The following is a 13,712-nucleotide window of genomic DNA, read 5'->3' as shown; positions in this document are numbered from 1 at the left end:
ATATCAAGAGAAGTAAATGGTACAGAGACAAAGCAAAGGAAGGACATGATGAGTCATACTGACTTAAGAGATGGGAGAGAGATGGCAGCCAGCTAGTATCTGCTGTTCAGAGAAATTGATCAAGGAGAGGGGAGCTGGGTTCAGAATAATTCAATTAAAGCTGACAAAACCACTGAATAAAACCTTCAAACAGGTGATTCTACAAGGTCATGTGATACAGCGTATGGACCATCACAAATGGTGAAAAATGGCATTGAGGAGAAACAGATGACAGTGTTAACTAATGTCTACTAGTTACCTTGATTACAGTGCTCTTGGGCCACTTGATTAGCTGTTATATAAGAGGTAGTAATGATTTTGGTATATTGGGACACTTAATCTTAATCATCCATCATTACGTCTATATTCTTCCATTACTATAAATCTGCATTAACTTCACATGAAATTAGAGTGCAGTGACATTGATGTGTCCATTTGGATCATGTTTTAAAAACAAAGCCAGTAGCAAAAATATAAGAACATGTCATCTGCAATCTTTGCATGGAAGAATTTTAATAACAAATATTATCAACAAATATGAAAAACACTTAGGAGCAAAAACACTGTTAATGCAAAAACTACCCATTAACTTCTGCAGGCTAGTAGTACAAATCTTTGGTACTTATTATGTTGATATTTCATGAAAAAAGGACTGGATGCATTAAAAAGGAATGAGAAAAAATGAGATGACTTGCAAATCTGCAAAAAAAAAAAAAAAAAGATATTTTTAATCTATTGTAATGTCTTAATCTTTTGACGGCCCAAATTCGTCGAGCGAAAGGATTTTGTTCCTCCTTTATGAAGTGACGTAAATTGACTCTCAGCCTTGAATATGACAGAAAGGCACTGCAATAACTCCTTGCTAGACAGGTTTCTCCTGTTCCTGCTCCTTATGCGTAGATAATGCTCTCTCCAGGTACGCCGTTTCATCATGACCAATTGTTTCCCCCTGTGAGTGCTTTATCTAAACTGGTCTGAGACTGTTCAGCCTCATTGAACATCAATGGCCCTCGTCTTCATCCCCTCTAACAGCCCAACATCCCTTGGCATCAAGGCTGTAACAAAGGCAGGGATTCTGCTGCACCGCAGGACTTGGAGGAAAGAATGGGGGAACAGACCAACAGAGAAACCTCACACAAAATCAGAGAACAAGGTAGATTTGAAAGAAGCAAAGTGGGTCATTTAAACTGTGAAGAAGGTTATTTAAATTGTGAATGATAGTTAACATAATATTTTAATGCTCTAAAACTGAGATCTAATCAGACATTCTGGCAAAATCAATTCATATGAACACTGTAAACAACAGCTGTGTAATTTGACACAACGTACAGATTTAAGCAGAAAGAGCGAATCTAACTCAAAGCGGGTCTTTTAAAGTATGCGGACAACTTCCCGATTCTGCATTAATACGGTCCATGTGACTGAATTCAGGGCCCGACTATTTCACACTTTGCGAGCAGCCAAATTGCCATATTCATCACGACGACTGAAGACACAGAAAAGTATGGAATTCATCAACACTTCATTGTAACTTCAGGCAGAATAAAAGGCGGAAGCTCCAATCCATGACAGGGTCCTCATCTGAGCCCACTGAGGTTCCAATTTGTCACAAAGATTCATAACAAAGCCTGTTTCTCTCTAAACACACTTTCATTTCCCAACTCCACCTGGGCCATGAGAGCACCTGCCTTTATAAAAACCCTTCTAGCAGTGAAGTAGAAATGTGTTTCAGCCAGGTAGCTTTAATATGCACAAATGCATTTCATCACGATGCTGAAACCAAACAATGACTAGAAGCCATATGCCTGTAACATTTGTACTGATAAATCCTAATAAAGAATTAATGAAGCCTGGATCAAATCGTCAAGCTGTTGCCCTCTTATTTTTGCCGGACTAAAATATTTCCACAAGAGTCTGCTGGGACTGTTGCAACCTAAAGCACTACAGGCCATCAGTGAATCAGAGAATGTACTGCCATCCAGTAGCGTGCCCCCAAACACTGGCTGAAAAATATGATACAAGGTGGACCTATTTATAGAGTGATTTTATGTTACTGGCTGAAAGGTCATGGTAAATGACGTGTTAGAGCCCAAAACTTTGACTTTATAGTTTTAAAATTTAGATTCCTGCCTTAAATTCTACCTGTTGCAGATAACAGATGATGGTAATATATATATATATATATATATATATATATATACTCACAGTTGTCCCAAAGAAATGTACTTGTAGGTTTCCATTACATCATACCAAACCAAGTGACATTTACTGCACAGTACTTTTATTATTTACTGTATTTTTGTATTTCAAAATAATAATCTTATTTTCAAGGCTACATTTATTTAAAGTAAATATAGGAATATTGCTAAAAAAATATCACTTTATTTTATAAAACTGAATGTTCAGTCACGTGATCCTTCACAAATGAACCTAATATGCCAATATGGTGCTCAAGAAACGTTTCTTGAAAACAGTTTTGCACATTGCTGAGAAATTACTAGTATTAACTTGCCAAAACATTTTTTTTTTTTTTTTTTATAAAATACTGATACAAAATATTTGGACAATAATATATTTTAAAGAAATATAATGTAATAATATGTTTGACTTTTTAAAGAAAGCATTCATAAATATTATCAAAATAAAAAAGCAAAGTATATAACAATAGATATGCTTTTAAAAACGAAGACAAAATGTATTTGGACACTTTCTGGTCATCAAATTTTCAGGATCACATTAATTATGATATACATGTGGTTACTCTAGGATACCCGTGTGAACTAGAGGAAAACTTCATACATTCACTAAAATCACCTAAAAAAAAGAGAGAAGTGAAGTGAAGCGAAGTGAAGTTAAGAAAGGGGGGGAAAACAATGTTATTTGCAGAACTGTTTGTTGTTATGTTATCTGTGCAATTAAATTCAGGCATTTTTATGGTATTCACAAGTGTCTAAATACTTTTGGTGCCATTGTATGTTCATACAGAGTTAAATGCTTTGCAAAGCCCTACATGATGACAAAAGAATAAGAAAGAAATAGAGAACACAGTGTGATTGTTGTGGGGGATGGATTGATCAGATTGATTATGAAACTATGATTAATCCAGTACGAACTCAAAGTTAAAACAAGCTCTTACCTTTAACCTGAACTCCAATGCGAAAGTACACATCTGTGCTACTGAGGTAACGCTCCACCAAAATATAGTACCACTGCTCCCAGGACGGCAGCAGGACCTCCAGCTCACAGGGGACATTGTCTCTGCAGTCCACAGCGCTAGAGTTATGCACCGGTGGGGCCCTCGAGCGGATTTTCAGCAAAACTGGACAGTTCTCCCCACTTTTGTTCTTTGTGTTGCAGTCCACAAGCTGTACCTTCACCCGAGAGATGTAGTTTGGGATGAACACTCTGCCAGGTACAAGGGAGGGAAATGTTGAGGACATCTGCTTGAAAGATATACACTGACTGTAGCAAAATTTTTCTCATGGGATACAAAGACAGTATTGAATAATACTGGTATGCTTACTGAAATGCCAAGGAAATATTTAAACAGGAATGTGTTTTTGTACTCTCAGGAGAACTTTCAACTTCAGCCCATTTGAACAAACTTCCCGAAAATGCATAAAATAATTAAGTGATATCTCTCCATCTTCATTTTCTACATCAATAACAACTAATCAGGAAACTAATGCAAGTTGCCCTTTTCAATTTAAACAGTGATTGAGAAAAACTGATAAGTTAGAATAAATGATTAATATCTAGATTTGGATTTGGCTTTGTCTTTTGGTTTTTGATAATTAATGATATGAACAGCACTCCAAGTGATCAGTCAAACAGAACACAATTTGTTTACAGATCTGCTGGATTGCTTCTGAAAAAAAAAAAATAATAATAATGTTTGGAACGTGAACTTTGAAATTTGCCTTGAAATAAAAAAATAATAATTTATTGCATGGTTAATTTATCCCTTCTTCCAATTTTACGCAGCACTGGTATTTACAAAATTAATCTTTGCCTGTCTAAATAACAAGAGCTATGCGTAATAACTATATTTAACATATAAAGTTATATACATATTACAGATATAGTGTGCACTAATCTCCAGACATCCAGTAAACAGCAACGGCCCAAGTGGTGAAGCATACAGCGCATAGTCCTTCTGAAATGTTCTTTTAATGATACAAAAAAGCCTGTCTTCATAATGTCCAGTGCTTAAGGTCTTTTTGTGTACCCTGTTGTTTATGAATGCATTTCATCACCTCTCCCTCCTCTGTTTTCCTCTTTTTCATTTATAAAGACTTTATTTGCTAATTGAGAGGAGAGCTTTAATATCTGAATCTAATGAGCGTAGAAGCCTGAGACAGAGGGAAGCTTGAGAGAAAGATGTGTGTGGAATGTTAAAGTGTTGAATGCAGAACGAGAGAGAGAAAGGTGAGATACTTGCATGGTGTGTGCGTTCGTGTCTGACATGGAAAAAATTTTGAAAGTCTGTGTAGATGACAATAAAGTAAAAATGTTCACAATCTTAAAATAATAGTTTTAGGGTCTGGAATAACATGAACTCACAACCATTCAAGAGTTTGGAGTCGGTATATGATCTTTTATGTTTTCAAAAGAAGTCAAAGCATCATTTATTTAATTAAAATTGAGGAAAAAACTTTTTAATATATTAAAAAATATAATTTTCTAACCGAAAAGCTGAGTTTTCAGTATGACATAATATCATTTTAATATGCTGATTTGCTGCTAAAAATAAATAAATAATAATAATAATCATTTCTTCTTATTATCAATGTTGAAAATAGTTGTGTTGCTTAATATTTTTGTGGATTTTTTTTTTTTTTTTTTTTTTGATGAATAGAAATCTTTTATTTGAAATACTTATTTGTAACATTATAAACTCCATTCTCAAGTATGGAGTATTTTGTGTCACTTTTGTTAAATTTAATGCCAGCTTGATGAATGAAAGGTATTAATTAAAGTAGTAATCTTTCTGGGAAAAATGACCCCTAGACATTTCTGACAGACTTTTCTCTTTTCTCTTTTGTTTGTGTGTGTGTGTGTGTGTGTGTGTGTGTGTGTTTAAGTCTGCTTGAATATGATTCTTCTTAAAAACAGTCACTCACTTGTAGAGTACAGATCTATTGTGAAGAGGAATCATCTGATCAATGAAGTAACCAGGATACAGCACTGAAATCCCAATGAGCCTCTGAACAATGAGCTGAGGTTGAAAGAGGTACTGACATTCCTCCAGAAGACCCTGCACAAAAATTGTGAAACAAACAGGAAATAGATGGATTAGTTACAGGCTAAAACCCAGCTTCTTCAAATAAACCAGGCCATGAAATAAATTGTCACAACAAGACATATACAGTATATACCTGTACATGGGTATCATGAAATGGAAATGCTTGTGGAAGGGGGGGCAACTCCCACTGAGAGAGCCTTATGATCCCTTCAAATTGAGGGAAACTGTCATTGCATTGGCATCACTTCTGATGATTTCCTGTGTGATATTTCTCATGGCAAACTGCACAACAACTCCCACCTCAGACTCTCGAGAAAAAGATCAAACACTATTGTCATTTCTCCACTTGGCAAATAATTCAGATAAAAGACTCTGCACTGTCTGCAGTTTTTACTGATTCATCTGCTTGTGTTCTTTGAATTCTGCTTTAAATTTACATTTCGTCTTTTAGTACACACCTTTAGGAAAAAGTGGTTTTGAAGAATACAACAACATAAATGCATCATCTTAAAAAATCAGGAAAAAGTTATTTTGAGAAAATTGTGGGAAAAGAAAAAGAGTGGAAAACGAGTGGAACGCTGAGGCATTTGTTTGGCATGATCTGATTAATTACCAAATAATTATTAATCTTTTTGAAAGTTCTGAGTAAATCCTGAAGTAAAGTATCATGGTTTCAAAAACAACAACAACAAAAAAAATAAGCAGCACAACTGTTCAGCACAGTTAATAATAAGAAGAATTGTTTCTTGAGCAGTAAATCAGCATGATTTTTAAGGTTCATGTGACACTGAAGACTGGAGTAATGATGCTGAACATTCAGCTTTGCCATCACAGGAATAAATAAAAATGTTGACATGGAAAACAATTAGTTGAAACTGTAATAATATTTCACAATATTACTTGTTTACTTTATTATTGATAATTGATGAATGTAGCCTTGGTGATCATAAGAGACTTCTTTCCAAAAGAGACCCCAAACGTTTGAACATCAATGTATCTGAACATGTCACTGATAACTATAGGAGATGTACTGCTTTAGCAGACTACACTAAGGCTTTTTAAACTGCACTGTTTTGTTTTCACCATTACAGGATCACAGTTGGCAGTGTTATCAAGAGATGAGTAGCTGTAAAAACCACATTGGTTTCAGTATATGACAAGATCCGAAGATCTGTATAGATTCAGAGACAATTTTTCAGTGTAACTGCATGAAGACTTAAGGTGTGAGAAAGCGAGGTGGAGAGATTAAAGACAGAGAGGCGGTGGGAGAATCCAAGAGCTTTTGTTTATTATGGCACACCATGGCAAATTACAATGCAGCGTTTCATCTTGGAAACCTCTGCTTCTCTCACGCAGGTACTCCTGCCCTAAACACATTCATCATTGTCGAACAGCATAGTACAACCCCTACACTTGGCCAGCCTCTTTTCTTACCATCTCCACACAGAGAAACACAATCACACCAAGCAAAGAGGTATTAAATATCTGGGAATCACGCTAAAAGAATACATTAGCTTTCCAGAGTGCACGTTCCTGTTTCCGTTGTTTGAGAGGTGGGGTCATTTCCACTGGCTTTTTCAAACCACAGTGCTGTCAAATGTCAACCGCATATCAATGCTGGCTTCAGTTGAGGTCAGTTAGCAATGTTATTACTTCATAAGGTATGGAGCGAGAGTCTGCTGGCACATTTGTCAGTTCAATGCAGTTAAACAATAACCGTGCTTTTGTCAGCAGTGACAGTCTCTTCCAGTACTGAAATGCTATTCAGTAGACGAGAGGAGAGGGGGCAGGCAATGGAAAGACCTAATTGGCTTGCAGTGGTGTGTGCAATGCTGCAACCATCCTTGCTGCATCCTTGCTGAAAAGTGCTTTTATTCTTCAAGGACTTTAGAATTAAATTGTTTAAAATTTTTTATTTCAATATAATTCTATTTTCATTTTCCTGAATGGAACTCTTTCATGTTTTCATTGCCAGGTGATGTGCTAAAAATGGCAAAAAGGCTGGAATAATGGCTGCTGAATCTTCTGAGTTCCTGAGAATTCCACATCTTTGAATTATAATTCCATGTTGAAGAAATCTCCAGCGCCTCCTTGTTCCCATGTAGTGTGACAGAACAGCCCTCAAGAGCCCACTCCTCCAAAACTTGCTCAAATGTTGGAACAGGCCACGGAGTTTGCTCCAGTTTTGGCCCAGACCACGCCTTTTCCCCCCAGTCCAGAAGAGGAAACTAAGGCTGAGGAGAAGGGTGTTGGCCCAGGCCCCAGAGTTCGCTCCACTGTCAGCCCAGCCCCAGAGCATAGAACACGGATGGCTCCTGTTCCCCCAGTCAAGCCAAGGTAGGGCTCCTGTTCCCCCATTAAACCCCGAAAGTTCCCTGAAGTATTTTTGGGGGGGTTGGGGGGCAGTAGTGCTTCAGACATAGGGGGCGAGGCGGGGGCTGGGGCCACGGACTCTGAGGTTACTCCGCCATGGCCTCCCGAGTCTCCAGATCCACCATGGTGCCCCCAACGGGTTCTGGTCTGGAGGCCCCCATCCTGTGTTTGTCCTGAAGGACCTCAAGAGCTCCCACCATTGGTTGTGCGGTGTGAGGACACGCCTTCCGGAGGGGGCGTTATGTCAGACTCTGTTCCATGTTTTGTTTGTGTTTTCTCTCTATTACCCAGTTTCTGTCTTCCGTTCAATTGTTTAATTCCAGGTGTTTCCTATGTTGTTTCATTGATGCCAGATGAGTCTAGTCTGTAGTCCCATTTGTCTGTGTATTTAAAGTGTTCCCTGTTCCCAGTTCCCAAATGTCTTTTGAGTTCCTGAGAATTCCACATCTTTGAATTATAATTCCATGTTGAAGAAATCTCCAGCATCTCATTGCTCCTTGTTCCCGTGTAGTGTGACAGTGTCAAATAGATTAAAATAGAAAACATTTATTTTAAATTGTAGTATTTCACAATATTACTGTTTTACAATAAGTTTGAACCAATAAATTAAGCCTTTGTAAACATAAAGAGACTTCTTTCCCCAAAGAATATTATATAAACATTAGTATGTCAGTAGAAAAAAGGCTGAAAATACATTAATTAATAAATAAAAGATTAAAGGGGTCTTTTTAATATTTTTCTAACTACTCTGAATCTGTATAAACCTGAATCCTATATTATCCAAGAAAGCTTGCAGGATTGTTCCAATCAGGCATAATAGAAATAGATAATTACAAACAAAATCTCTTTTAAAAAGAGAGAAAAAAAAAGGATTTGTCTTCATATATTTACGCTTGAAAGACTTACAGAGACATTTCTGGTTGGTGAATATAATGAGCAGCCGACGCAGTTTCAGTATTTTCAAGGGATTGAACGTTTCAGTGCACTCGAGTGATTTTGACAACGGGACACCTTAGAAAACGACTGACTCCCTGACCAGCGCAACGATGACGTCCCATGCAAGAAGCAAGCAAATTATCCACCATTTATTCTTTGCAGCTTTCAATATGACAGTAAACATCAATATAAATATTTCAGAAGAAGCAGCTAATCAAAACCACATATTTTCCATCATTTGCTCTGATGCATAATACACCTATAATCTCTTAGACTTTGCTTCAGAAGTAGCCTTGACACACAGAGATACGTGTTGTATTATGGTGGCAGAACACATTCTCATTTCATTAAGGTCTGTTTTGGTGAATTTGCACCACTGGGCAGGTGTCACTGCATAGACCGAGTCATGGGTCGCTCATTATTTCAGGTGTATTATCAAGGTCTAATTTGCTCTCAGCTTGATTAGAAGTCTCATTCATTTCAGCATGAACCGTTCTGCACATCACTTCTGCAGCCACACGACCCCAAAACTAAGATAGTCTCAAGGCATCAGGTCTGTCTTCTAGGTAATAAGTGAGACATTTACCTGGACACGCTAAGAGCAATTCATTGATGACTTCAATAACCCTTTTGTTTCCTGTATTACAGCAGAATATATTTATTTTCTATAGACTACTGTGCAGTTTGCTATTGCTGGCACAATATTAATATTGTTTTAATAATAGACTGTACATAAACTAGCCAGATGACTATAATACTACCTACAGCATAATACCAAAGTGTGTAGTTCTGGTTTAATTCAGCAGAGGCTACCAGGGTCAAACTGCAGTTAACCTTGATCCAACTGAGATGAACTACAGTACATTTTCTATGAGCGGTATGCAACTCAATGCAATGTCTGTATTTTATCATTTATTTTAACTGTTCAGTATTCAGAAATTTGAAAGAGTTTTACTGGCCAAGTATACTCACACACACACACACACACACACAATTTGGCTAACATGACATTTATACAACTAACATAATTTGAACGTAATACAACTAAACAATAAAATAAGAAAAGCATTTTGACTAAATAATATCAACACATGACTATGAAAGTGAATAGTAAATGTATATACAGAAATGTGCTTAGAAGAATAAGCATACAAGTTTCTCATAATACAGTGCAATGTTTTAAAATGTCATTTATTCATGTGATGCCAAAAATACAGGTAAAAAACTGTAAAAACAGTAATATTGTGAAATATTATTATAATTATTACAAATTTCTATTTCAATAATTTTAAAGTGTGATTTAGAAAACTGTTTGTACTATTATCATTGTTGAAAACAATCTTGCTGCTGAATATTTTTGTTTTTCAGGATTCTTTACTAAATATAAAGTTAAAAAATATTTGAAATATAAATATTAATAAGTCACTTTTGAATATATTAATGCATCCTTGTTGAAGTAATTTCTTTAAAAAAATAAAAAAAGTAGTAAGAAAGTATTTACTTCAGTAAGTATTGTTTAGTACGTAATAATGTCCTTCTGCCTTGGATGCACTGTTTTATCTAAAACGTAATTAATTGCTACCACGCAATCAAAGTACATAGAAACATCAGTTTTTAGCTTAAAATGGCAGATTGGAGTTGTAGGTGGGATAATAAGGATGAAAAAGTAAAACAGCGACTATTAAATAACAAACTAGAGAAGAAGCCCCATCTGTTGTTTGTCCATGGCTGCATCCATAAAGCAGGCACAGCTGGTGCTGGTGGAGGCAGACACGGCCTTGCTTCTGTACCCCATCCCGCATCCTTCCACCCTGCACTTTTTTGCATTATGTCTGACATGCAAGATTTGTCGAGTTGTGATGCCTCTGCCTCCTTACAATTCTTCACTGATCTGATTTAATAAGGGGGGACGTTTGAAACTCACGTGCCAGCCCAGACACACAGCGCAGACAAAAGGAAGGAGAGAAAAAGATGCAAATAATTGCTTCCCATTTCACAGCACAAATTTGGCAACTTTGAGCAACTAGTGAAATAATTAGAGCCCTCTGTTCATGCACGCAGAGCACCAAACAGTACACAGAATTGATAGCGAACCGTTGTTGGCATTTTGCATGTATAATGTGGTCTCCAGCTGTGTGAGGGATAATATCTCTGACACACTGCTCATGCAGAACAACAAGGAGTCCATATGGCCAATGAGTAAAAGATTTCTTTATCATTTATGGTGGAGCATGGTGAATTCCAAACATGTGTCTGGTTATGTAATTGACAGGCTAGTAAAAGTAAAAATCCTCAAAATACGATTGAACTTGAAAGAAATACTTGTGCATGAACCCGTAGCATATGAGGCACCAAGGCATTTGAGTGTAGCTTTTTGGCCTTGTATAAAAAACATTTATCATTTGTCAAAGAGCCGAACTGCAGGGATCCAATGTCTCATTACTGGTAAAGTCTGGTGTTCCCCGCACATCTCCCACAGTTCTCTACTTCTGTTCTGTGCTTAAGCTCCCGAGTCCAGAAATAAATTAGTGATGACAGAAATTTCTGCTTTCCTACAGTTGGGTGGTTATAGCTACTCCTTTAAACTTGCATTCACAATATGGTAGGCATATTGACAACAACTGTGATTATATATATATATATATATTATATATATATATATGTGTGTGTGTGTGTGTGTGTGTGTGTGTGTGTGTGTGTGTGTGTGTGTGTGTGTTGATATTGTGTGAATATTACATATAATAATGTCATAAATAATCCAGGCTATCAACTATCTGGTTGACACTTGAACATGCTAGGTGGAGGTATTGCATCTTAATGCTGGTTACCAGTCATCATAAAACAGAAAACAGCAGATGATGTAGTGTGTAGCGATTACTGGCGCTCAAAGCCATGTTGGAGAAGATGACAGACAAAAAAGAGACACTCTACCTACACCAAAAAAAAAGTTAGCTCATCAGTGTGGGAGTTTTTGGATACTGTAAAAAAAGATGAGGTGTTAAGACAGATAGCTATTTTCGTATTATAGTTGTTCGTATTATTTTTTTGTTTTTGTTTTTTGTTTAAGCTTAAGATTAATTTGACTAATAGCATTAATTATTTCCTCCTTATTTCAATAGATAGTGTGATAATTCTTTAATTACTTGAATTCTTTTGGACACAATAATTATGTGGTAAAAAACAGCCCTAAAATTAAAATGATTTGTCAAAAGACATGACACAGAAAGTTAAAGCTGAGAACTGTTTACAAAAAATGCAATTACGTTAAAGATCAAGGGGAAAACAAATTGAACTCATCATTTAGTCACCCTCTTGTTGTTCCAAACCTGTGTGAAAAATGTGAAGAATTTCAACTTCTTTTTCCATACAATGAAAGTCAAATGTCAACACAACACTGACTTGTCCATTGACATTCATTATATGAAAGTTTGAACTGCCCCTTCAAAGGCAAAGTTTTCCAATCGCTGTTGTCAGAGAACTGAAAATCTTTACTGTTACTCGGTCAAAGATTTGACTGACTGACTAAACTTGATCATTATCTGATTAAAAAGGCTGACCTTCTCCTCCCTAACAAATATTGTTCATAAATAACCTTGTGTAAATGGGTGGGAATTATGAGAGAGTTCATTAAACAAGAGCATTGGCATCTACTGACCTGGCACACCTTAACACAGAAAATCTAGAATGTGATTTGGCATGTTAACTATCTCTAAATAAAATTCAATACAGAGACAATCAGCCATAAAACTGACAGCCCCCCTCCTCACTTGTGTAGACCCCAAAACAAGAGAGACACAATATCTCCAAGTGCTGAAAAATTCCAAATAGTTTATTGATTTATTTAGAGACCAAAAGTTTAGTACGTGCAAGGCAAACTGTCAGGATGGTTGGCTTCTGCTCGCTATACTCATTCAGTGTGGCAGCTTCACGCAGCAGAGACGGCCAGCTGATCTTTACTGCGTGCTTGACTCTTCCTCACCCCCCTCTTTCTTCCTTCTTTCCTTTCCTCCCTCTCTCTTTTGGCCATCTGCTTGTGTGACTGTGCGCCTGCAGAGCAGGGTCCGGCTGCTTCCTGATTAGCCTCACAGACACTGTGGAGCTCATCAGCTGAGAGGACAGACTTGCACGTTGCAGCTTTGCTCTGCTGAGATTCACCTCTGTGCACCATGTGTCCACAGAGCTTCGATCCTGCAAGCTGTTGCTTGACAGTCAGTTATGGGCTTGTACTTGGGTTGTAGCAGTTTATGGTCATGATGTGAATCGTAAGATGGGATTTTAGGAGTTTAACAATAAATTGTGCTAGCTTTCTTTAAGTTAAAATAGTAACAAAAATAAAACCAAAAAGATAACAACATTTATTATGTTTTGTTGTTGTTATTATTATTTCTCTGTTCCACATGTTCACAATAACATCAACTCAATCTTAATATTTCTTATCATTCTTATTCTTATTCTTGTGACTTAACGACTGTTAAATTCTTAAAATTCCATCTTGGTATTAACATCCGAATAATATTTTTAATATTACAGTATTTATCAGTTCCAAATGTTCACAACAACAATAAATACTATTAGTAGCAGTATTATTACTATTATTATTCATTTTTGTGTGAATTAACAATTTAATGACTGAAGAATAGCAGTATTTTTTCAGTTGTATTTCTTTATAATTCATGTTTATCATTGTCAGTGAAAGAAACTGTAAGTGGGAGGAGAAGGAGCACCCATCAGAAAAGTGAAAAAAAAAAACAGTTTAAGACATCATCTATTTAATAAGCCTATATTTTTTTAGCAAATTGATCTGAATCATGTTATTTAAACAATCCTGACAAATGCAGAAACAATGCAATCTCCTAAACTATTTATGTATATGGGTGCTGATTGCATACAGTACACATGGAAAACTGGTGCCCGGATACATTACCAAGATGGCTACATGATAAACGTGTGACAGTTCACAGTGGCAAGCATAGTTTGTGGTACAATTAAATGCCTACAAGCCCCTTCAATCAAACAGGAGTCCTATTCAACATAACCATCATTACACTAGACTGAATAATAAATAAAACATGTATTCCTCGGGGAAAGCATGGTCTCGCTTTCCACACTTCCTCCAATT

General features: G+C 36.5%; 1 protein-coding gene across 1 annotated transcript in view; it reads right to left on the bottom strand.

Moving 5' to 3' along the window:
- LOC113078814 (transmembrane protein 8B-like) overlaps nucleotides 1-13,712 on the bottom strand; it is a 126,331-nt gene that overhangs the window by 48,938 nt on the left and 63,681 nt on the right. The window contains exons 4-5 of the mRNA XM_026251130.1: nucleotides 5,163-5,296; nucleotides 3,176-3,444 (exon numbers count right to left, since the gene is read on the bottom strand). Coding sequence (XP_026106915.1) covers nucleotides 3,176-3,444; nucleotides 5,163-5,296 — 403 coding nt within the window. The remainder of the gene's footprint in view (nucleotides 1-3,175; nucleotides 3,445-5,162; nucleotides 5,297-13,712) is intronic.

Source organism: Carassius auratus, chromosome 5 (assembly GCF_003368295.1).
Source record: "Carassius auratus strain Wakin chromosome 5, ASM336829v1, whole genome shotgun sequence".
Lineage (NCBI taxonomy): Eukaryota > Metazoa > Chordata > Actinopteri > Cypriniformes > Cyprinidae > Carassius > Carassius auratus.
Note: the sequence above shows the minus strand (reverse complement) of the source record. Positions and strands in the feature narration are given on the sequence as shown.